We start from the raw sequence: 23,790 nt of genomic DNA, 5'->3' as shown, positions 1-23,790 counted from the left end.
CAGATAGACAGAACATTAGAATGATAGACAGATAGAACAATAGACAGAACGATAGACATAGACAGAACGATAGAATGATAGAATGATATTAAGAATGATAGAATGATAGAACGATAGAAAGAATGATAGAACGATAGAAAGAATGATAGAATGATAGAACGATAGAATGATATTAAGAACGATAGAACGATAGACAGAAAGATAGAATGATATTAAGAATGAAAGAACGATAGATGGATAGAACGATGGATAGATAGAACGATAGATAGAACGATAGATAGATAGAACGATAGAACGATAGATAGATAAAACGATAGATAGAACGATAGATAGAACGATAGAACGATAGATAGAACGGTAGATAGATAGAACGATAGATAGAACGATAGATAGATAGAACGATAGATAGATAGATAGAACGGTAGATAGATAGAACGGTAGATAGATAGATAGAACGATAGAACGATAGATAGATAGAACGATAGATAGAACGATAGAACGATAGAACGATAGATAGATAGAACGATAGATAGATAGAACGATAGATAGAACGGTAGATAGATAGATAGAACGGTAGATAGATAGATAGAACGGTAGATAGATAGATAGAACGGTAGATAGATAGAACGATAGATAGAACGATAGAACGATAGATAGATAGAACGATAGATAGATAGAACGATAGATAGAACGATAGATAGATAGATAGAACGATAGATAGAACGATAGATAGATAGATAGAACGATAGATAGATAGAACGATAGATAGAACGATAGATAGATAGATAGATAGAACGGTAGATAGATAGATAGAACGATAGATAGATAGAACGATAGATAGAACGATAGATAGAACGATAGATAGATAGATAGATAGATAGATAGATAGATAGATAGATAGATAGATAGATAGATAGATAGATAGATAGATAGATAGATAGATAGATAGATAGATAGATAGATAGATAGATAGATAGATAGATAGATAGATAGAACGGTAGATAGATAGATAGATAGAACGATAGATAGATAGAACGATAGATAGATAGAACGATAGATAGATAGAACGGTAGATAGATAGAACGATAGATAGAACGATAGATAGAACGATAGATAGAACGATAGATAGAACGATAGATAGAACGATAGATAGAACGATAGAACGATAGATAGATAGACCGATAGATAGATAGAACGATAGATAGAACGGTAGATAGATAGAACGATAGATAGAACGATAGATAGAACGATAGATAGAACGATAGAACGATAGATAGATAGACCGATAGATAGATAGACCGATAGATAGAACGGTAGATAGATAGAACGATAGATAGAACGATAGATAGAACGATAGAACGGTAGATAGAACGATAGATAGATAGAACGGTAGATAGAATGATAGAACGATAGATAGAACGATAGAACGATAGATAGAACGATAGATAGATAGAACGATAGATAGAACGGTAGATAGATAGAACGATAGATAGAACGATAGATAGAACGATAGAACGGTAGATAGATAGAACGATAGATAGATAGAACGATAGATAGATAGAACGATAGATAGATAGAACGATAGATAGAACGATAGAACGATAGATAGAACGATAGATAGATAGAACGGTAGATAGATAGAACGGTAGATAGATAGAACGGTAGATAGATAGATAGAACGGTAGATAGATAGAACGATAGAACGATAGATAGATAGAACGATAGAACGATAGATAGATGGAACGATAGATAGATGGAACGATAGATAGAACGATAGATAGAACGATAGATAGAACGATAGATAGAACGATAGATAGAACGATAGATAGAACGATAGAAAGATAGATAGATAGATAGATAGATAGATAGATAGATAGATAGATAGATAGATAGATAGATAGATAGATAGATAGATAGATAGATAGATAGATAGATAGATAGATAGATAGATAGATAGATAGATAGATAGATAGAACGATAGATAGAACGATAGAACGATAGATAGAACGATAGAACGATAGATAGATAGATAGAACGATAGATAGATAGATAGATAGATAGATAGATAGAACGATAGATAGATAGATAGAACGGTAGATAGATAGAACGATAGATAGAACGGTAGATAGATAGAACGATAGATAGATAGAACGATAGATAGAACGATAGAACGATAGATAGATAGAACGATAGATAGAACGATAGATAGATAGATAGAACGGTAGATAGATAGATAGATAGATAGATAGATAGATAGATAGATAGATAGATAGATAGATAGATAGATAGATAGATAGATAGATAGATAGATAGATAGATAGATAGATAGATAGATAGATAGATAGATAGAACGATAGATAGAACGATAGATAGAACGATAGAACGATAGATAGAACGATAGATAGATAGATAGATAGATAGAACGATAGATAGATAGAATGATAGATAGAACGATAGATAGAACGATAGATAGATAGAACGATAGATAGAACGGTAGATAGATAGAACGATAGATAGAACGATAGATAGAACGATAGATAGAACGATAGAACGGTAGATAGATAGAACGGTAGATAGATAGATAGAACGGTAGATAGATAGATAGAACGATAGAACGATAGAACGATAGATAGATAGAACGATAGATAGAACGATAGATAGATAGAACGATAGATAGATAGAACGGTAGATAGATAGAACGGTAGATAGATAGAACGATAGATAGAACGATAGAACGGTAGATAGATAGATAGATAGATAGAACGGTAGATAGATAGATAGAACGGTAGATAGATAGATAGAACGATAGAACGATAGATAGATAGAACGATAGATAGAACGATAGAACGATAGATAGATAGATAGATAGAACGATAGATAGATAGAACGATAGATAGAACGGTAGATAGATAGAACGATAGATAGAACGATAGATAGAACGATAGAACGGTAGATAGAACGATAGATAGATAGAACGATAGATAGAACGATAGATAGAACGATAGAACGGTAGATAGAACGATAGATAGATAGAACGATAGATAGAACGATAGATAGAACGATAGAACGGTAGATAGAACGATAGATAGATAGATAGAACGGTAGATAGAATGATAGAACGATAGATAGAACGATAGAACGATAGATAGAACGATAGATAGATAGAACGATAGATAGATAGAACGATAGATAGAACGGTAGATAGATAGAACGGTAGATAGAACGATAGAACGGTAGATAGATAGAACGATAGATAGATAGAACGTTAGAACGATATATAGATAGAACGATAGATAGAACAATAGAACGGTAGATAGATAGATAGAACGATAGATAGAACGATAGAACGATAGAACGATAGAACGGTAGATAGATAGATAGAACGGTAGATAGATAGATAGAACGATAGAACGATAGATAGATAGAACGATAGAACGATAGAACGATAGATAGAACGATAGAACGATAGATAGATAGAACGATAGATAGATAGAACGATAGATAGATAGAACGATAGATAGAACGATAGAACGATAGATAGATAGAACGGTAGATAGACAGATAGAACGGTAGATAGATAGATAGATAGAACGATAGAACGATAGAACGATAGAACGATAGAACGATAGATAGAACGATAGATAGAACGATAGATAGATAGATAGATAGATAGATAGATAGATAGATAGATAGATAGATAGATAGATAGATAGATAGAACGGTAGATAGATAGAACGGTAGATAGATAGATAGATAGAACGATAGATAGATAGAACGATAGATAGAACGATAGATAGAACGGTAGATAGATAGAACGATAGATAGAACGATAGAACGGTAGATAGATAGATAGAACGGTAGATAGATAGATAGAACGGTAGACAGATAGATAGAACGATAGAACGATAGAACGATAGATAGATAGAACGATAGATAGAACGATAGAACGATAGATAGATAGATAGATAGAACGATAGATAGATAGAACGATAGATAGAACGATAGAACGATAGATAGATAGATAGATAGATAGATAGATAGATAGAACGATAGATAGATAGAACGATAGATAGAACGGTAGATAGATAGAACGATAGATAGAACGATAGATAGAACGATAGAACGGTAGATAGAACGATAGAACGATAGAACGGTAGATAGAACGATAGATAGATAGATAGAACGGTAGATAGAATGATAGAACGATAGGTAGATAGATAGAACGATAGATAGAACGATAGAACGGTAGATAGATAGATAGAACGATAGAACGATAGAACGATAGAACGATAGAACGATAGAACGATAGATAGATAGAACGATAGATAGATAGATAGATAGATAGATAGATAGATAGATAGATAGATAGATAGATAGATAGATAGATAGATAGATAGATGAAAGTATCTGCGCACAATATACTCCCAAATTCATGCATTCTCATGGTTAGTGAATGTGTGAATATTAATTGGACTGCATATGTAAACATCAGCCCTCGAATGTACAGATGAACACATAGAACATAATAAAATCCACTCATTTACTTATTTAGAGGGCTCTGAGGGTTTCAGCCTGCAACATGGGAAAATTTGTATAAATGTATGATGCCACCCTTTAAAAGAGACTTTAAAAAGATTACACTTCATAAAAGACCAGGAAAAGAGCTGTCTGTACACATATACGAGCAAATGTAGACTTCCTCTAGGATTTATGAAGTTCATTGTCAGATTTGCTGAACCAAGATGTTTCAGGGTTTGAAAGCCGTCACATGATTACAGCTAAAGTGTTGTCTTACACAAAGCACAACCCCATTTCCAGCGTAACACATGACACAGCACTGCAGAGTTTGATTAAAACGGAGCGGCTGGTAACAAGCAAAAAAAAAAAAAAGCTCTTGAAGGGGCTGTTTAGCATGTCAGTTGATTTTTAGAGGGCTTCACGTTGGGATACGAATTACGCCTCTCACAAAATGCTGAATATTTGTGCACCTGACAATGCACCACAATACAATAATTACAACCAAGCCTGTAGAGTCCAACTACTTTAGAAGAAAGCCATCTTTTCCTCCTCCAGGACAAGTCTGTGGTGATTTCCACACACCGAGATAAAGTTAGCGCTGTAATTATTCCGTTTGCACAGACATGGGCGGACAGGGATCTCAGATTCGGCTTTGTAAAGAAGCCTTTGAGGCTTTGACCTGCCAGTCTCCTCAAATGCAATGGATTCGGCTTTTGCTGTGATAGATGGAGCTTGATCTCCACCTACAGGCTGCTGGGAAATCTCTTCTGCACATGATGCGGAGATGGGAGGGGGGGCCGCAATCAATGCGACTAATTCAAGAACTGCAGCAGAGCAAAAATGCCACCAAGAGGAAGGGAAAAAAAGCAGCAGGATCATTCCGTTTGAGGCACTGCAGTTATGTCCATGGAGAAAACAATACATACATTCCTTAATCGCAGTATAACGACCTGTGTGTGAGAGACCGCAGGAGCAGCTTGCGAGACGCAGCTATTGATTGAGGACCATCTATTAATTACTGTTAGATTTTAATGCAAATATACCCCCAAGCTCAGATGGCTGAGTGTTAATGGCGGCTGGTGGGAAAAACAGCGAGTGGCATCTTTTTTTCAGAGAACAAAGGCACTTTTCTGGATGAGCTCTTGAGAGGCGTTGACACCACACTTTTTTTTGCAAAAAGATTCAAATTTGGTTTTATTCCTACTCCTGCTGCTTGGCTTGCGTTTCTCTGGATGAGACAGTTGTTCTTCTCCGAGTCCATCCCCGAGAGGACAACGGGATGAGCTCGAGAGCAAACGAAAAGAAAGACAAACATTTGTCATCAGGAATGCAAAAGCAAACAGCACATCTCCGCTGAATAAAGCCCTGCACTCTCAATGACTGTAGCATGTTGAATATGAAAATACAGGAAACTGCACACGAGTCATTCCATGCAGGAAATATACCATTCGTGTCCACATTTGTGCACAAACTCAAACATCTGCTACTGAGCATTTTGAACCTTTAAATGTATACTTAAATCAAAATGTATTACAAACGTATTCTTTTAAAAATATGTATTATTTTACCTGCTAGTGGTATAGGTTTTGTTTCTATTTTAAAAGGACAATAGATTGAATCAAATGGTTTTCCCATTAATTTTAGACCACTTATATTGTACAAATATCAAATAATATTTTTGAAACATGTATAAAATACCAATAAATTAAACAAATATTAAAGAAATATTACTAAAACTATTACTTTTACACATAATTATACACATAACATATATAAATGATATATATATATATATATATATATATATATATATAAAATTTATATATGTTGTGTATAATTATGTGTATAATTTATTTTAAATATGTTTGTATTTTAAATATTACATATATTGTTTAATATAAGCATGTGTGTATATATATATATATATATATATATGTGTGTGTGTGTGTATACACACATATACATACACACTCTTTTTACTGAAAAAAATTATATTGATGAATTTGCTTTGTCATCTGCTCCATGAACATATGCAACTATCTGCTAAATGAATAAATGCCTGATGATAGAAGGCCATAAGCTTAAAAGCAGCGTTGTAACTTGCCAAGTTCCCGTCACGTGTTTAGAATATCTATAATAAGATATTGATTTCTATTAATGTATCTTAAGTACACAAAGTAATTTAGGTTAACTTAAATATATTCTTTGTCTGAAAAGCTGTATTAAGTCTTTCTTACAGAAATTTACTTTAAAAGTTAGCTTCCCAACACCCGTCTTTTAAATGACTCAGACGTAACACAGCACACACAAGTATAACTCTACAGCGTTCACATCTACTCAAACCCCTACCACACACAGGTCTTCAAAGCCCATGTATTTGCCCCCTATAACCATCTTTCTAGTGAACAGATCGTTCTGCAGCTGAGGCCGTGTTAGTCATAATCACACACACCATCAGACAGCCATCTCTCCGCAAACTCAAAGTCACCAGTATCTCGTTTTTTCATCTATTCCACCTCCACGCATGATGCCTGCACAGAGGACCACACAGCACACCAGAATCACTCGAACAGTGGGGTTTCCTTTTCTTTTCAAATTTCTTTTTTTTTTTTCAGAAGTACAAATAAAGCATTCTCTCGTCTCTTTGAGAATAGTCAGCATGGTACAACCCCTGATCTTCCAGAAAACCCAGAAATGAAGCAATCAAACCCTTTGTAGATGCCACGGCAAAGGGAAAAGAGTTGCATCATGGGAAACAAAGCATGGGGAGGACATCATAAGAATAGTGTTAAACAACACAGAGTTGTGGGTTTAAAAGGACAGTATGAACGAGTGTTCTGTGGAATTTGTCTTAATAAAACGCAGTTTATGGGCTTTCATTTTGGAATTCATATTCTCAATGTCTACCGGTAGAATCACATCTATTTAACAGTTTCATTATTGAAGTAACCCTTTAACCCAAAATGTACAGCTGGCAGGCAATTGCTTTGTTTCATATAATTTTTTTACTTTTCTTCATAAACTAGACATATAACTCCATACGATTTGAAAGCTGAAAACGTTAGGATTTTTCAATCAATAAATTACAGCAAAAAATAAGGTAAAAACTAGAAAAGAAAAAGATTTTTGCATAATGTTTCAGCTCCACTGTTTGAGATCAGACTATTTTAAGCTGCTAATCTAAAGAGGTTTTAGTCCAAGGATCCAAGTCCTTGGTCTCATTGTGCACAATTCATTTTTTTAAAGGGGAAAAAAAATGGTTGTTATCATAATCCTAATGACTTTCTTCAAAATGCAATAACTTGTTTTGATTCTGGAATAACTTTTCTGTTCTGCTGACAATACCAAGGCTGTGCTGATTAAATAAAGAGACAAAACGCCATATTTTGAAGAATGTTTCAACAGTTTTTGTGCATAAAATGAAAATCAGTGACTTATTATATATTTTTTTTTCCAAAATATCTTCTTTTGTGTTCCGCACAAGAAATAAAGTCATTGGTTTGGAACGACATGAGTACAAACTACAGAACTATCCTTTTAAACAACTAGATTTTAGAATTTTATGAAAAATTTATGTGAGCTGAACTTTATGTGAGCTGAACTGTGCAGTGTTCTTAACACTTTGATAGGGTGTTCTGGGTGGTTGTGATTGCTTATTGGTCAAAAGTCAAAAGTATCAAACCCCTAACCATAATCATGAGCACTAGCAATGTATGCCTAGATGTGTACCATTAATATTATAATACTGTACTTTTCCTGATCCAATCAAATCTCAATTGATGTTTCACACTGAATATATTCACTCAGAAATATTACTGTAAATGCGAATGTACAAAAACAGCATAAAGCTAATTCAGAGCTCCATTATGTTCTGATACAAATCACTCCAAAGTTCTCCTGAAAACAGAAGTTTTGTTGTCAAAGTATATCTAATCGATTTTGAGATTTCTTGTTTCGTTCTTGGAGAACACAGGCCGACAGCTGGACAGGGGGTTTGCGGCGTGTCTACCTGCACTGTCATCGTTAATCTTCTGATGCTTTTCTGACGATGGAAGTGATGCTTTTTGATTGGCTGGTTTGTATTGGCTGACAGCTTGTCTCTAGCGCATTTGGCACTGCTCAACAGACGCCGTGCCGCTCTACTACTGACGGCCTGTTCTGCGCAGCATCTGTTTGCAAAATGCAAATTCAAATGATAATCAAGCTACTGTGCCATAACTCAATTTTATGTTACCTTGTCCCAGCTTCCAGCATTCCTAAAAGATATTATTTAAAGTGGAAGCAATGGAGGACTCAATTAAAGTGTGCATGCATGTCACTGAGATATATTTAATGCTATGAAGTCATAAAGAGAGGATGCGGTTCCAAAAAAGATGCGTTTAACCACGTTCTTGAGTCCTTCCGACCTTGTTCACGGAAAAGGTCACTGACTAATGCGTTTTTTTACCCTCGCAGACAAGAGATTTATTCAGCCGAAAACTGCACTCACTTTAGCTTGATTTGACCAAGACGGTTTCGCACAAATAAAACCGTCCAGCGACTTAACTGCCAGCTTTTGTAGGCTGATGTCAGATCATGAGCATCCCGTAATTTATAACCCAAGTCAATGGACAACGAGCTGCAGACTGGACTGTGCCGGCTTCCACAATGAAACCCAAACAATAAGGGCAGCAGATGATGAAGGAATACGAACAGTACACTTTCTAAAACGCAAGGTAAGAAAAAATTGAATTTACTGCACCAGAACAGTGTCATGTAGTACTTACTGTAGTAGCCGTACAAAACGGTGGCTTCAATCTGCTGTCTCGTCTCATTGTTTGCCGCCCATTCCTGGATTTACAAAAAACAAAGTCAGAAAAATATGAAATGCACTGGCATACATTCAATCACATCAATATAGATCCAATTCTTCAGAAGACACAAGATGCTATAGGGCTGTCAGTTTATTAAATACATTACTGCTGATTCATTAACCACAATAGAATATGAATATTAAAAAATTCATATTTTCTCAGCATATGCTCAAAATTAAAAAATAAACATAAAACTGGCTTCAAATGTTGATAAATTGTTTTATTTCCAATCATCAAACATTGTTTATTAGGAGTCAGGTGGTATGATTAATTGCATTATTTTTTTATGTTTGTATTAAAGTAATAATACTAAATCCATGTGTTAAATTGACAGCCCTACAAGATACACAAACAATGCAGCACAATATATGATGCAGGATGTGAATCTCAAAGGATAAAAACATGACCAACAAATATCTTGTTCTATACAGTGAGGTGAAACATGATTTTTATGACAGGACTTAAAATGGTGCCATGGGACACTGGTGATACAAAGAAGAGGCTCTCCAAGCGCACTGTTTTTTATTCCCAATGTGTCAGAGATTCCATCAAAAACGTGACCTGACACTTTGATGACTCACAGGTTCTCAGAGTAGATCCAAATGCCAGAGAGAATTGCTGTCTGCCCTGCCGCAGTAAATCACTCTCTCTCTCTCTCTCTCTCTCCCTCTATCGCTCTCGGTCTCAATGAACTCCATCCTGCATTCATAACTCAACGTTTCATCATGCCAAAAGAGCAAACCCATAATTGCTACACGAGCACTAGAAAAACATAATTCCCATGTTGGATCAAAATGAACTTGCTGTCGGCCCTTACAAATCTAAACAGGTCAAGACATAGGTTAGCTTATTGATATTTTATCACAAATGATGCATATAATGATCGACGTTCCTATGCATGTTGACCTATGAATTGCAATAGCGTTCCCAATTACTTGTGATTATTAGACAATCCTTTTATAAAGATCACACTCACACAGAGAAATTTATAGCTGGAATATCTGACAACAATTAGAACATATTTGATCGAATTTTCAAAGGCTTTTAAGATTTATTTAAAGTCCCCCTGGCCTGTAGTAAATAATCTTATCACCAAAATTACATATTTAAATTTTTTTCATGTGAAAAATCTTTATTCATGCCTTAAAATAGCTTGAATGTAACTCTACACCCTTGCTCATTTAATACGTGAAGCCGTGAATATGCAAATTAGCCCCGCCTCCACTCACTCACACGAGTTCAGAGATCCAATTGGTCAACTCGTATACAAGTCGAAACATCAGAATGACAATGCGTTTTGTGTAATTGATATGATTAGCGTTTGGCTAATGTTACCTTCTATAACATTATACATGTCTTGACTGACACTTTTGATCAATCGAATGTATCCTTTCTGAATAAAAGTATTAATTTCTTTTAAAAAAAAAAAAACTATCTGACCCCAAACTTTTGAATGGTAGTGTACAGAGGCCAATCAATTCACACTTAAAATGTCACTGCATTAGATAACACATTTGTTTGAATTTTTGTATTTATATAATAAAAGCTTTTGTGAAATGTTATGTGTGAAAAGTGGGTGTCATTCTTTAAAATAAATGCCACTTTTACCAGTCATATCTGTGACTTTATAAAAGCCTATTTTGCCTATTTAAAAAAAAGGGCGGGGGGTGGATTTTACGACAAAATGAGTCAACACATTTTAAAAAAAGTGTCTTTTAAGTGTCCAAATACTTCTTGAGGCCTCTGTAGGTGTCATAAATCTGTCTCCTGGTTTAAGCAGATCAGCTTTGTGAGTTTCTAAAAAAACACCCACAGAATAACAAAGATCTATAGAATAAAACAAGCCTGATTTAACAACAATGTATCTAATAACTCCAGCACCGCTACAAGTTTAACGTTCGAGAGCGCATCCTCATTAGTGAAACCCAGGCCTGTCAATCATTGCTGTAATCTCTTTAGGGCAGAGAAACAGAAATAAACCTACAGAGTCCTACGTGCACAGGCTGCATTAAGAAGATGTTTAGACGAGAAGGTTCCTCTGCCCATTAAGCCAGCTTACCCGACTGGAGGAAGAGAGATACATTTGATCGTCACATCAGAAAAACGGATTACCGGAGGGCCGGAGCCAAGGAGATCGCTGCCATAATCTTGCGTGTTTATCCAAGACTTGACGGCTCCTTCCATCTCAACCTCCTACAACAAAAAGCACCTGTCTGCCTGATTTATTATGCAACGTGAATCACAGGGAGCTTCAGAACGATTATCAAACGTCATTTTCCCACCCATTTGGGTGAGCGTATTTCATCAGAATCTGTTGCAATGTTCCTAGAACAGTTCGAATAAATACTATTCTGTGGTCTTTAACAAGGGCAAAGGTGTCTTACACAAGCCGATATGCAGAGCTTCGAATTTCTGGGATATTCTAGGGCTTCTACGGTGGGACCCTATTTCAATCCAAATCTATCCATCGCTTAAGATAAGTAACACACAACTCTACTCAACAAGTCGCACAATTGAGATATCATTCATGTTCGTTGCACAAATTAAGTTTAATAGGCTTCACATTAAACAGAAGAAAACAGGTCTCATCGCACCAGTTTGACGGAGAAAGTGTTAACGCCAGTATGCACTGCCAGAAATATCTATGGACTTTTAAAGTCCAGCTTTCAATGTTGTTGTAATAGTGTGTGTAGTGTGTTGTTGTGAGAAGGAGGGAACCGGCGAACGTTCAAAAACTTTAATAAATAAGTAAACACAAAATGAAAGTAAAGACGGCAGTCCCTCACGGAATAGTGCCGCCACGATTAATAAAAAAAAACATCAAATAAAACAATCCAGGCCTGGTTCTCTCTCGTCCTTCACGATCGTCGATCCTCCTTTTATGCCCCCACTCCTCCGTGAGAGATACGAAACTGGTGCGACGCGCAGGTGTCGCTCATCAGCCATCACGCCACCGGGCTCGCGCCGTTCTCTCACGGCCCTCGGCCTCGTCCTGCTCGCCACTATTGTTTATATGTCTATGTGTTGTTTTTAATATGCTTTAAGACCAACCATGCGTAAATTCATAAGTCAACACCATTTCTGAGTATTTTCTCCTTGAAACGAGTTTTAGGTGATAAAATTATTGACTAAATGGGGACTTTAAGGTAACCTAGCTAGTTATTTTGATGGCATTTGATTCCATTTTAATACCCAAATGTTAGTGAGAAGAAGAAAAAACTTTTAGATATCAATCTGCATAAGCGATGGACATCGGTTACAGTCTTTCCGAATTTTGTACATTTTAAAGTTAAATTCGTCAATTTGGTGCACTTTGAGAGTTCAAAATTGAGAGCTCCAACCCATATTCAGTGTTCAAAAAGAAAAAGTCTGTGCATTGACTTGTATCTGAACTTTAAAGGCGACTCAAACCTCTTTTTAGTTGTGATATAGTGTCTCAGTCTATTAATCGCATCCCAAATAAAAGTTTGTGTTTACATAATATGTGTGTGCACTGTGTATAATTATTTCAATACATAAATACCCACACATGCATGTGTATTTAAGAAATATTTGCATGTACTGTATATAGACTGAATGAAGCCTATATATAGTGTATATTTTTTATAAATATAAACATTTTATATATAAATAACATATTTTTCTTAAATATATACATGTGTGCATTTATATACAAAATAATTATACACAGTACACACACATATATTATGTAAACAGTGAACACAAACTTTTATTTTGGATGCGATGAATCGTGATTAATCGTTTGACAGCCCTATTATTCCTATGACAGTAATAGCCATATATTGTAAAACAAATGCACTGAAAAATAAATGAAACTTTCATAATTCGTTCTAATTTCTATACATGCAAGAGATAAACCCGTGGGCTTTTATTTAAAGTTTACAAACGAGTCTCATTACAAATCTAGTGAAATGCTGTAATCGTCAACAATGCAAATGTGAAAAAATGCTTAACTGGGTTCCCACATGCACGCTACACTCAGCACATCCAAAGATGGAGTTCACTGCATTCATTCACTGTGAACCGGTATTGAAAATCTAACCCGCGGTGCTGATCGCGTGAGTGAAGTGCACACTTCTCTTTACCAGGTAGCAGCTTTTGTTGGCATCTTGAGTAAAACAGCTCTATATTTAAAGCAGCACATACAAAAGACCTGAACCAGAAGAGATGCAACCTGTTTTACCTAATTCTAAATTTTGTTGTGCATAACCCATATACTTTGGGTTAGGGCAGGGCTACTCAACTCTGACCCTCGAGGTTCACTTTCCTGCAGAGTTGTGCTACAACCCCAATTAAACACAACTGAACAAGCTAATCATACCCTGCGTCCAAAAGCGAACACTTCCCTACATACATAGCATTGAAAAAACATAGGCGAAAAGTACACGGATGAACTAAAACATCCGCGCCGCAACTGACGTTAGTAGGTCATGTGACAGTAGCAACATGGTAGATGTAGTACATCTGAATTTTATTCATACTACCCATATTCATACTATATAGAACAGGGCAGTCCAAATCCTCCTCCTGGAGGGTCACTGTCCAGCAGAGTTTAGCTCCAACCCCAATTAAACACACCTGAACCAGCTAATCTAGGTCTGTCTTGACAAATTCCAATCGGAAGTGAACATATGGCCGACTCATTCCAAAAGCCAGAACATGACCAGAAATGACTAAATTACTTCCCTGAAGAGACCATTACATATTCCCTTCACTAACGAAATTGTGGAAGGGGATTCAGTTCACTTTCGTTTGGAACATGCCTACAAATGACGTGCCCTTCAAGGGTGCAAAAACGCAATTCACCCATACTAGAAACTTCCAGGCAAGTGTGTTGAGGCAAGTTGGAGCTAAACTCTGCAGCACAGTGGCCCTCCAGGACAGAGTTTAGACACCCTGATAATACAAACAGTAGCAAAGTAAATAAAAATTTGAATGTAGCACCTACTCAGACAGTATGCGATTTCAGTCGCACCAAAGGTCTACAGGATTACATGAAATTTACAGACAGGTGAGTTTGATCAATGTTGGAGGAATAAACTTTCTGCAGGAAAGTGAACCTAAGTTTTGTTTACATCTCTAACTTTATATGAGCAAACACTAAAAGGCCTAATAATTACATATTTTTGAACTGCTATTTCAGTATACAATATAACGATTACATAACTTTGGTGTACAGTGCCGATCTATTCACTATATTACGCTACAGAGCTCTACAACTCAAGATAATCTATGAATTGTAAAGTGTTTCAAAGAAGTGTGGTACAGAAAGATCAGTGGCTTCATCAGAGATCTAATTAACCCGATACTGGGAATCTCTTTAGGTTAACCTCCTCCGCCTCGACAGATGATCTCTGATATGATCGAGCAAGTCTGTCTTCTTCAGAACACTTCAAAACCCTTAACTTCCAATTAACGAAATTAAACCAGTAATGAATCTTGTGTAACTCTGATAAAGTCAAATCTTGTCTTGACCTCTACAAGACCTTTTTAACAATCCTAGGGCTGATCATTATCTCAAATGAAAACTAGGCCAGCACTGTCTGCAGATCTCAATTTATTCTGCCCAACACACACTTGAGTAGTGTTTTACACAGCCAGGGGAAAATACTACCGGTGTGTTCTGTAATATTTCTAATGTGTTCATTCAAAGATCAACCGTTTTGTGGGACAACAGGCTCGCTACTTATAGTCAAAACATGTTTGACTATTGGACAATGGAAATAGCCTCATGCTCAGGCTCTATTCCACATTCTATGTGTTTTGTAAGGACATCAATAAGTTGTAATCAATCAAATAGAAATACTGGAATTAAAAGTCTCAGGCCCTTGCTCTCCAATTCAAGGGACAGTTCACCTAAAAATGAAAAGTTATTCAACCTCAAGGTTTAAACCTCTGACTTTCATTTTTCCGTGGAACACAAAAGGAAATAGTATGCAGAGGTGCTTTTCCCATACGAGAAAGTGAATGAACATCCAGATTTTAAAAGGTATTATAATATACTGTAGTATGCAAAGTAGGAACAAAGTTTCACGGAAGTTCTTCTAAGTGAAGCACTCATTAAAGATCTCATGTCAGAGAAGGTAATTCTATGCTTAATTATTCATTATCCGGAAGGAAGAATGGTGGGCATGTGGTTACATTAATTACGCCATTCAGTTGCCATAGTAACCACTGTCTCATTAGACCATTTAAGTCTCAACGTAAAAAAAAAAGATGTGTTCAATTCAGTCTATGAACTCAAACCTGAAGTATTGATCTCTGCGTCATATTGTAATTGACTGCATCATGGAATGTTTTAGGAAAAAGTGCAACAAGAAATGCCATTGAATTCACAAGTGGTGAAAGTAAACTACCATTCATGCAATTCATCCAAATCACTTATTGTGCAGAGCTCTCAGTCTCTTTGGTTTTGAATAATGGACAAATGAACCATGAACGAGAACATGAAATGTTCACCGTCTAATTTTACACCGTCGGTGTATGAATGAGTGAGTGATTGGGTGAATGTGAGGCAATATGTAAAGCACTTTGGTGGCCATTGGGTCTGTGAAAGCGCTATATAAATGCAGTCCATTTAAATGGCATTAGCAACGCATTTAAAGCAAACACAACATCAATGTCAACGCCTAAATTTAATCTGCTCAGTGTATAAGTGATCATGTCTCTTCAGAAAATTTGGACTAAACGACATATTTTTTGCATCAAAGTGGTAGTTCCGTAGTCTGTCAATGGGGGGACAGAAATCACTGAGATTTTATTAAAAGGATTTGTGTTCCGAAGATGAAAGTCTTACAGGTTTGGAACGACATGAGGGTGAGTAAATAATGACATCATTTTCATTTCTTGGTGAACTAACTAATCCTTTAAAGCTGAAGATCGTGATTATGGTAAGGGCTGTTACATTTCCGGCACATGCATGAGGTGTTTGGCCAATCACAACGCACTGGGTCTGCTGGCCAATCAGAGCACTCGGAAGGAGGGGTTTTGTAGGGAATAGAGGAGCTGCACTAATGTAGGCCTACAGTATGTGTAAATAAATAAATAAATAAATAATATTAAAGCAGGTTGATCGATTCCATTACACCCAATAAACAAAACAATGAGCTTTTAAAATAGCATCATATGACCACTTTAATACCATTCTTTCCAGGCAGCACAGCTGTTTACATCAGACTCCCCCTTCCATGTAAAGCAATTTGAGTACCCAGAAAAGTGCTATATAAATGTAACAAATTATTATTATTTATTTATTTTTTATCAGAAAAAATAAAGTTATTTAAGAAGCAAAAAAAACTATTTCTATCTTTATAATAACACAGTGATTAATAATATAACGCACTGTGACTTTAATAAGAAAGTAAATTGGATTTCATGTTGCATTTAAACAATGCAAGACAGGTTTATCTGTCACACCTGGAATAATGTAGCTACAACAGGATTGAATCAAGCACAGATGCGAGTTATCATGTACGGGAATATGGTTACCTTGTAAGTGCCATTGGGATACTTCATAAAGGACACTAGGAAGATATCCACAGGAAGAAGAGCCGATGTGATGAGGGCAATGGCCAGAGCACATATCGCCGTGATGGTGGAGATAACCTCGCTCTCCTGCCGGCTCTGATACTTCCGAATGTAAACCCAGCAGAAGGCCACGATGACCTGAAGATACAGGGGGACAAGATGAGATGTGCAGCAAAATAATGCTAAACACAGTACCACCAGTTTCATGATTACTTATGATTAAATGTTTGAAATGAGATTTTTACACAAATATAACTTAAATATAAAAAATGTCTTTAAGACGTTTTTTTTATTTTTTTTATGTATGACTTCTAATGTATGATATTGACTAGTCATAAAGCCTTATCAATAAAGTATACTAAAAATAAAACTTTCTTTCAGTTTTTAAAATCATAATCATACAAACTTCCACAAAAAATGTTGAAAACAAAAGTACATGAAATAAAATAAAAATTTAAGAACTGCTAACTTACTTATATGTCAATCTGTACTCTCAAGCCATGTTCGTGAAAAGAAAATCTTGTTTATTTAGCCTAAGGCCTGATATTTGTGACAATTTATTTAATTAATTTTATTTTATTTATTTAATTCAATTAATTTGTGTGTCACTGTTTTAAAAGGCCTAAATCTCTATGGTGTCAAACCGATGTGTGTTATATAGGACAGTTGGCTTTCACATAACACAAACCCACCTTAAACTCACCATTAAATTAAAATTGACAATTCATATATTCTTGTTTATGGAATATTGCAATAGGCTACTTATTATAAATGATTCATCCATGCTCGTCATTGTTTTTGTTTTGTTTTTAAATATGGGCCTTTTTTCATGTGCCTTCATAATCTTAAATCAAAAAAAATTCCCCTCCCTTTTGCAGTGGCATCTCTTCTCTGATAACCTGTTTACTGATGCGAGGACAGGAAAGCCTGACACTCACATGAGATCAGCACGATTGACAAAATCAAGTCCCGCCCTACATCTTTTCTTGTTCGGGAAGCCGTTTTACCCGGATATACATAACAATAGGGAATAGGAAAGTCAATCGCAACTTCTGTTTCAAGCCGATAACTTGTGTGCTTCTGTACTGCAATTCTGATCTAGCAACCAATAGCTCCTCACCTAGAAAGAAAAGAAAAATCCTGCCTACAGCTTTAGAAGTCTCTGAGACTGTTGTCTCTGAAAAGCATTACATTGCATCTCATTAAAAAAAACATAAATAGAGTCCAAATTTTAGGAGGAACTTGCATGAGAGTGAAAGGTTGTATTCCAAACACATCCTCTATAAGCTCTCAGGACACCACTAAAAAGAGCTTGTGATTACGGGATGCTATTTTCAAACAGGATCAATTAAGAGCCACTATGCGTATTAGATTCTGCCTGAATTGTTGGTCAGATAATGACCCAACGCTTTGCATTTAAATCAGGATGTTCCAAACAAATGGGAAATACTCCTCTCTTTACACGTGTTAAACTTGAGCAGGCTGCATTTTAATTAGAAAATTAAGGCATAGAAGCCACTTTAATTAAACACCTCGACCAGACAGGATAAAAACTAATTGTTTAAAGTTGAGGTGTGTTATTTCTCTGCCACTAAATGAAATTGCAAAAGATAATGACTATTTGTAAAGTTTCCTGAACACTCCTCCTTTCAGCCATTGGTCACTAAACAGAAAGTCCTGCCTCAAACAAACACAACAGCAAAAATCACTGACAGTGTTTATGATTTTAGGGGGGGAACAAATACTTATAGTTGACTCTGACTCTGAGATGTAACATATTCACATTTGAAATACTAAGAACTGTAAAATCAAATCAATTAAGGCTTAGAAATTAGTTTCACATGTAATTGTGTGGACATACAATAGGATAATACGATTAACGTTAAATGTTAGACGTAAAAATGTTTTTATATCAACAACACATGTACTTGTACTTGGAAAATTAAGTGTTACCTCTAGTAAAACAGTATAGTGTAAAATTTTAGTAAAACCTGCCAAAAAGCCTCTAACTGTAAACATAAACAGGATTATAAAATGACGTATATAACTAAGTGCGGCGTGACAGTATGATACATATCAAGCTACAAACCAGTATAGCACGTGATAGAAACGCGGAAATACCGCGTTTAACAATATAATACAAGTAAATAAAAGTTATAGCGTATAATTTATGTATCTCACCAGTAAAACGATAGTGAAAATAGACCATCCGAGCACAGATTCAGAGAGTAAAGCTACAGGAGTCGCCATGACTGCTTCACTTCCTGCAACACAGCTGACGCGCACCATGTGACTGGTAACGTCACACAACACACTGCGGAGGACTGGGTCAAATACAAAACAAACTGAAGATTTTTACATTGATATTTTAATACATAGCCTACTTAAATGAGACTTAGATTTCATGACTTCACATTAGCTACTGAACACGTTAGAACATTTTGTAAATATGTCAATGTCAATGTAAATAAATGTGTTTTTAAATAAATAATCAGTTCATGAGCCAAACTGATTATTTGTGGGGGAGGGGTGTTTTTGTCGTCTTTCTTTTTTATATGTGATATTTTAACTTTCATTCCTGTTCTGTTTTTAATCCTGCATGTGAACATTTGTTAAATATATTGAATATTAACTAGCCAGTCCAGCCTAAAGATTTTTGGTCCAAAACTTTGAAATTATGCAATTAGCAGTGTGAATGTTAATTATATTCTTACACTAAAATACATTAGGCCTATTTTATGATATATTAATTAAAAGATAGCTTAAATGTTGTTACCTCTCAAGTAAAGACAATATTGGCTTAAACTGCAGGTTTAATGTGTTTTTCCATACCAACATCTACACAGCCGACTCTGATGTTGATGTGTAGAATTATTTCGTTTTAATAGATGTCCAACTAAACTCTGAGCTGACAGAATTCTCAAAGAATATGCAAGAACAAAAGAGAATGTGAATTTCAAACAACAAAATGAGCACCTTTCTTGATTCTTGCCTCATGAGAGAGAAATAGCTTTCCAGATTTAAAGTTTAATTTCTTTAAATCCCTTTGCCCTTCTGCTGGGACAGTGTGTGAATGTTTTAACTGGAACTATTCATCCAAAGTCTTCTTATATTTAATCTAGCCCAAGTGTCTTGGAAATAATTCATGATACGTGCTAAATTTTAATTTCCCCTTTCTGAATTTGAGACCCACCATGTATGAATTCATAATTCAGTTGTCCTTGGTGATAACCAGCAAACTAAACTGTAAAGGTTCAATCTTTTTCAAGTGTAGGCTATGCTTGCTTGCCAACTTTTGACTGAGTGACACATTGGGAGCCATTAAGCCCTTAATGTAATCAAGACTATTTCCATCTCTTACACCTCAGAACCAATTACCTAATATTACCGACCTGTCCTTAATGCAGCTTTTTGAACCTCTGAGTTCAATTAGCACATAGATGATTGGCAGAGAGTCAGTGCTGTTCCAGAGATGGAGAACTCAGTGTAGAGGTCATCCATAGGTCAACAGTGATTTGAAGCAGGACTCCATTTTGACTTCTGTATGTTTTTAAAGCACAACAAAGGAGTCAAGAAATACATAATCATTGTCATACATCTGGATTTTAAACACACCACACCAAAACAATGTCTAAACATCCACACGGTGATCTATGATAGCACGTTTTTCCTATAATCAGTTTAAAGACAAAACCACTTCACGTTCTGTGAACAATGAATGTGTCTTTTCTACAGACCGATTAATCATGTGAGAGTTTATTCTATATGGAGCACAGACATTATCAATTACACACACACACACACTATCCATGCATTCTAACACCGAATGATAAGCTCATAACAAGCAATCTAAGATTTTCCTTTTGGCTGTGGAATCAGAAAATGTCTAGCTCAGCTTCTTTTCATTTGAGATTCATCAAACATAATCTGCTTTCTGTCGCTATTTCTAATTAATTTTTTATCTCCTCAAATGGCTTGGCAGTACATCAGGAGAACGAATCCGGTTCGATTTAATGAGGATAATTACCAGTGTAAAAGGTGTAAATGAATAACCTTCTCAGTGATAATCCACACCAGAAGCTGGTGTCCACAAAAGGCTGACAGGACCTTAAAGGAAAAGGTATTTTACTGAAATTAACAGGAGATTTGCTTAAGACTGTTTCAAACTTAATGTCAACCAGGCAAAATGTATAATGCAAGTTGAATACTTGTCTCAATTTGGTTGTATACACAAGACATCAGGCACTTTTAAAGGGACAGTTCACCCAAAAATTGAAAATTATGTCATTATTTACTCACCCTCATGTCGTTCATCTTTGGAACACAAATGAGGATCTTTTTGATGAAATCTGAGATATTTCTGTCCCTCCATTGACAGCTATGCAACTACTTTGACTTCAAAAAGTTCAAAAAGAGATCGAAAAACGAATCCATATGAATTGAGCGGTTCCAAATTTTCTGAAGAGACTCGATCACTTTATATGGTGAACAGATTGAATTAAGGCTTTTGTTCACATACACCCTTTAACAATTTGTAACAATTTCATCCCGTTTTTTGTCAAGTGTGTCAATTCTGCAGCACTAGTGACACCAATGACATTCGAATAGTTCCCTTTCGAGGGAACTCTATACTGCGTCGAGAATCGACACTTTGGGGACGCTCCCTTAGCGTGCGCCTCTGAAGTAAAAATGAAACTAATCCAATCCTGATTGGCGTTGCGTCCTGACGTAACATGTGACGGCATAACCGGAAGTATAAAAGTGGCACTGACACACAAACATACCAGCTATCGCTCTTCAGCAAGCGCTCTATGTTGAAACTGTCTGTCCTATTTACTGTTGTATGTCCTGAGTGAAAGAGTTATTATGGCGAGTGAACAATTTACTAAATGTTTGTACCCCTGCCCCAGATATATTACGGGTGGGGACACACATTCATTGTGTGTAAATTGTTTGGGAGCACAGCATGCACAGGCAGCTCTTGAGGGAGTTGCCTGTGAGCATTGTGAAGCACTCCCACTAAGAGTGCTGCGCTCCCGCTTGGCTATTTTTTCTAAAGATGGTCAAGCTCGCGATCCTTGCGGTTCAGGTCCCGCGTCCGTTGAGGCGGCGCGGAGGCTTAGATCGTGGGGATCGCAAAAGGATCTCGCAGATGAGAACGAGACTGCCGAGGCACTTTCTCGTTCATCATCTGCGGATTCTCTAACGCTCGCTCACGGTGCAGAAGCCCGCGCTGCGGCTTCTTCTGCCCGTGACGAGTGCCCGGTGCTTGAGCTATCCGCTTCCGAGGAAGTGGATGTGCTCAGCATCGGGAGTGCGGATCATGAGTTACACTCGCCAGCTCATGTTTCCGCTTATGAGGAGTTGGTGGAGGTTGTGACGCGTGCGGTGGCCAAACTCAACATCAGTTGGCCACAAGACAAGCAGGATGAGACTCGTCAGAGTAAACTAGACGAGAGATTTCTGCAGCACCGCTCACAACCTCAGCGCCGGGGTTTGCCTTTTTTCCCAGATCTCCATAGAGAAATAACGAGATCCTAGGAAAAGCCCCACTCGTCTCGTATATCACATGGCTCATCTTGTGATTATAGTAACGTTGTGGGTGCGAGTGAGGCGGGCTATGGCAGGATGCCGCGGGTGGAGGAAGCTTTAGCGAGCTATCTTTCTCCCGAAGCGGCATCCTCACTTAAAACCCCGGCGCTGCCCAGCAAACCATGTAGGGACACCTCTGCATTGGTGAGCAGGGCTTATATGGTGGCTGGTCGGGCTGGTGCGTCCCTGCATTCAATGGCTATTTTGCAGGCGTACCAGGCCGACATCCTTAAAGATTTAGATGAGGGGGAGGGGCCAACACCTGAGGATGTTGCTGAATTAAGAAGAGCAGCAGATTTGTCTCTCCGTGCCACTAAGGAGGCGGCCCGTGCAATTGGCCGCTCCATGTCAGCTTTGGTGGCCACGGAGAGGCATTTATGGTTGAATTTGTCGGGTATGAAGGATAAAGACCGTTCCTTTTTATTAGATGCCCCAGTTTCGCCTTCTGGCCTGTTCGGCGACGCAGTATCTACTGTCGTCGACAGGTTTCAGGAAACGAAAAAACAATCAGCAGCTTTTTCACAATATCTCCCCCGACGTTCTAAATCTGGGAAGGCTGGTCCAAGTGGCCAGTCTCAGCCGTCCACCAGCTCCACATATGAGCAGGAGCAGAAGGAGAGCGTTTCCTCTCGAGCCCCTCCCGCGGGAGCTTGGCAACAGAGGAAATGTTCCCATTCTAAATCCTCTGGCCAGAAGGGCGACCTGAGGGCCGTCATTCAGGCTAAGAGGGCTTCAGGGAAGAGGTCCTAGCCGAACTAATAGGACCTCTGAGGGCTGTCCCCCCCGCTGTGAGGCAACCGAGGTTGTTTTCCCAGCGGAGCCCTTTGGAAAAAGATGTAGTCCCGCCGTCATTGACGCTTCGGGTCGCATCAATTTCCAGCGAACGCACACCGTGGCGTTCGTCCCAAGAGCTTGCAAAGGAGCACCACCTATGGTCAAAAAATTGTTCTCGTCTGCTTCCGAACAATGTTCGAGAAACACCCGAGGCCAGCCTCGAGAGGCTGGTTCCCTTAGTAAATTTTTTGGAACAGTGGCATCTTCTTCCAAATATTTCTATATGGGTCCTGAATATAATAGAAAAAGGGTACAGACTGCAGTTCGGTCACCAACCTCCCAGGTTTGCAGGGGTGGTGCCGACTACAGTGGTTCCAGAACAGGCTCGGGTTATGGAACAAGAAGTACAGGCTCTTCTGGTCAAAGGGGCCATAGAAAGTGTTCCCCTACCAGACAGAGAGTCGGGGTTTTACAGCCGATACTTTATACTTCCAAAGAAGGATGG

General features: G+C 37.3%; 1 protein-coding gene across 1 annotated transcript in view; it reads right to left on the bottom strand.

Annotated features, from left to right (window-relative positions):
* lmbrd1 (LMBR1 domain containing 1) overlaps nucleotides 1-19,219 on the bottom strand; it is a 109,107-nt gene extending 89,888 nt beyond the window's left edge. Inside the window, exons 1-3 of the mRNA XM_056254885.1 lie at nucleotides 19,101-19,219; nucleotides 16,881-17,057; nucleotides 9,285-9,348 (exon numbers count right to left, since the gene is read on the bottom strand). Of these exons, the coding sequence (XP_056110860.1) occupies nucleotides 9,285-9,348; nucleotides 16,881-17,057; nucleotides 19,101-19,208 (349 nt within the window). The 5' untranslated portion in view covers nucleotides 19,209-19,219. The remainder of the gene's footprint in view (nucleotides 1-9,284; nucleotides 9,349-16,880; nucleotides 17,058-19,100) is intronic.
* Nucleotides 19,220-23,790: the final 4,571 nt, after the last annotated feature.

This window comes from Rhinichthys klamathensis, unplaced genomic scaffold, assembly GCF_029890125.1.
Source record: "Rhinichthys klamathensis goyatoka isolate OS25496 unplaced genomic scaffold, OSU_Roscu_1.1 h1tg000115l_1, whole genome shotgun sequence".
NCBI lineage: Eukaryota > Metazoa > Chordata > Actinopteri > Cypriniformes > Leuciscidae > Rhinichthys > Rhinichthys klamathensis.
The sequence above is the reverse complement of the archived record's forward strand: the minus strand, read 5'-3'. Positions and strand labels throughout refer to the sequence as shown.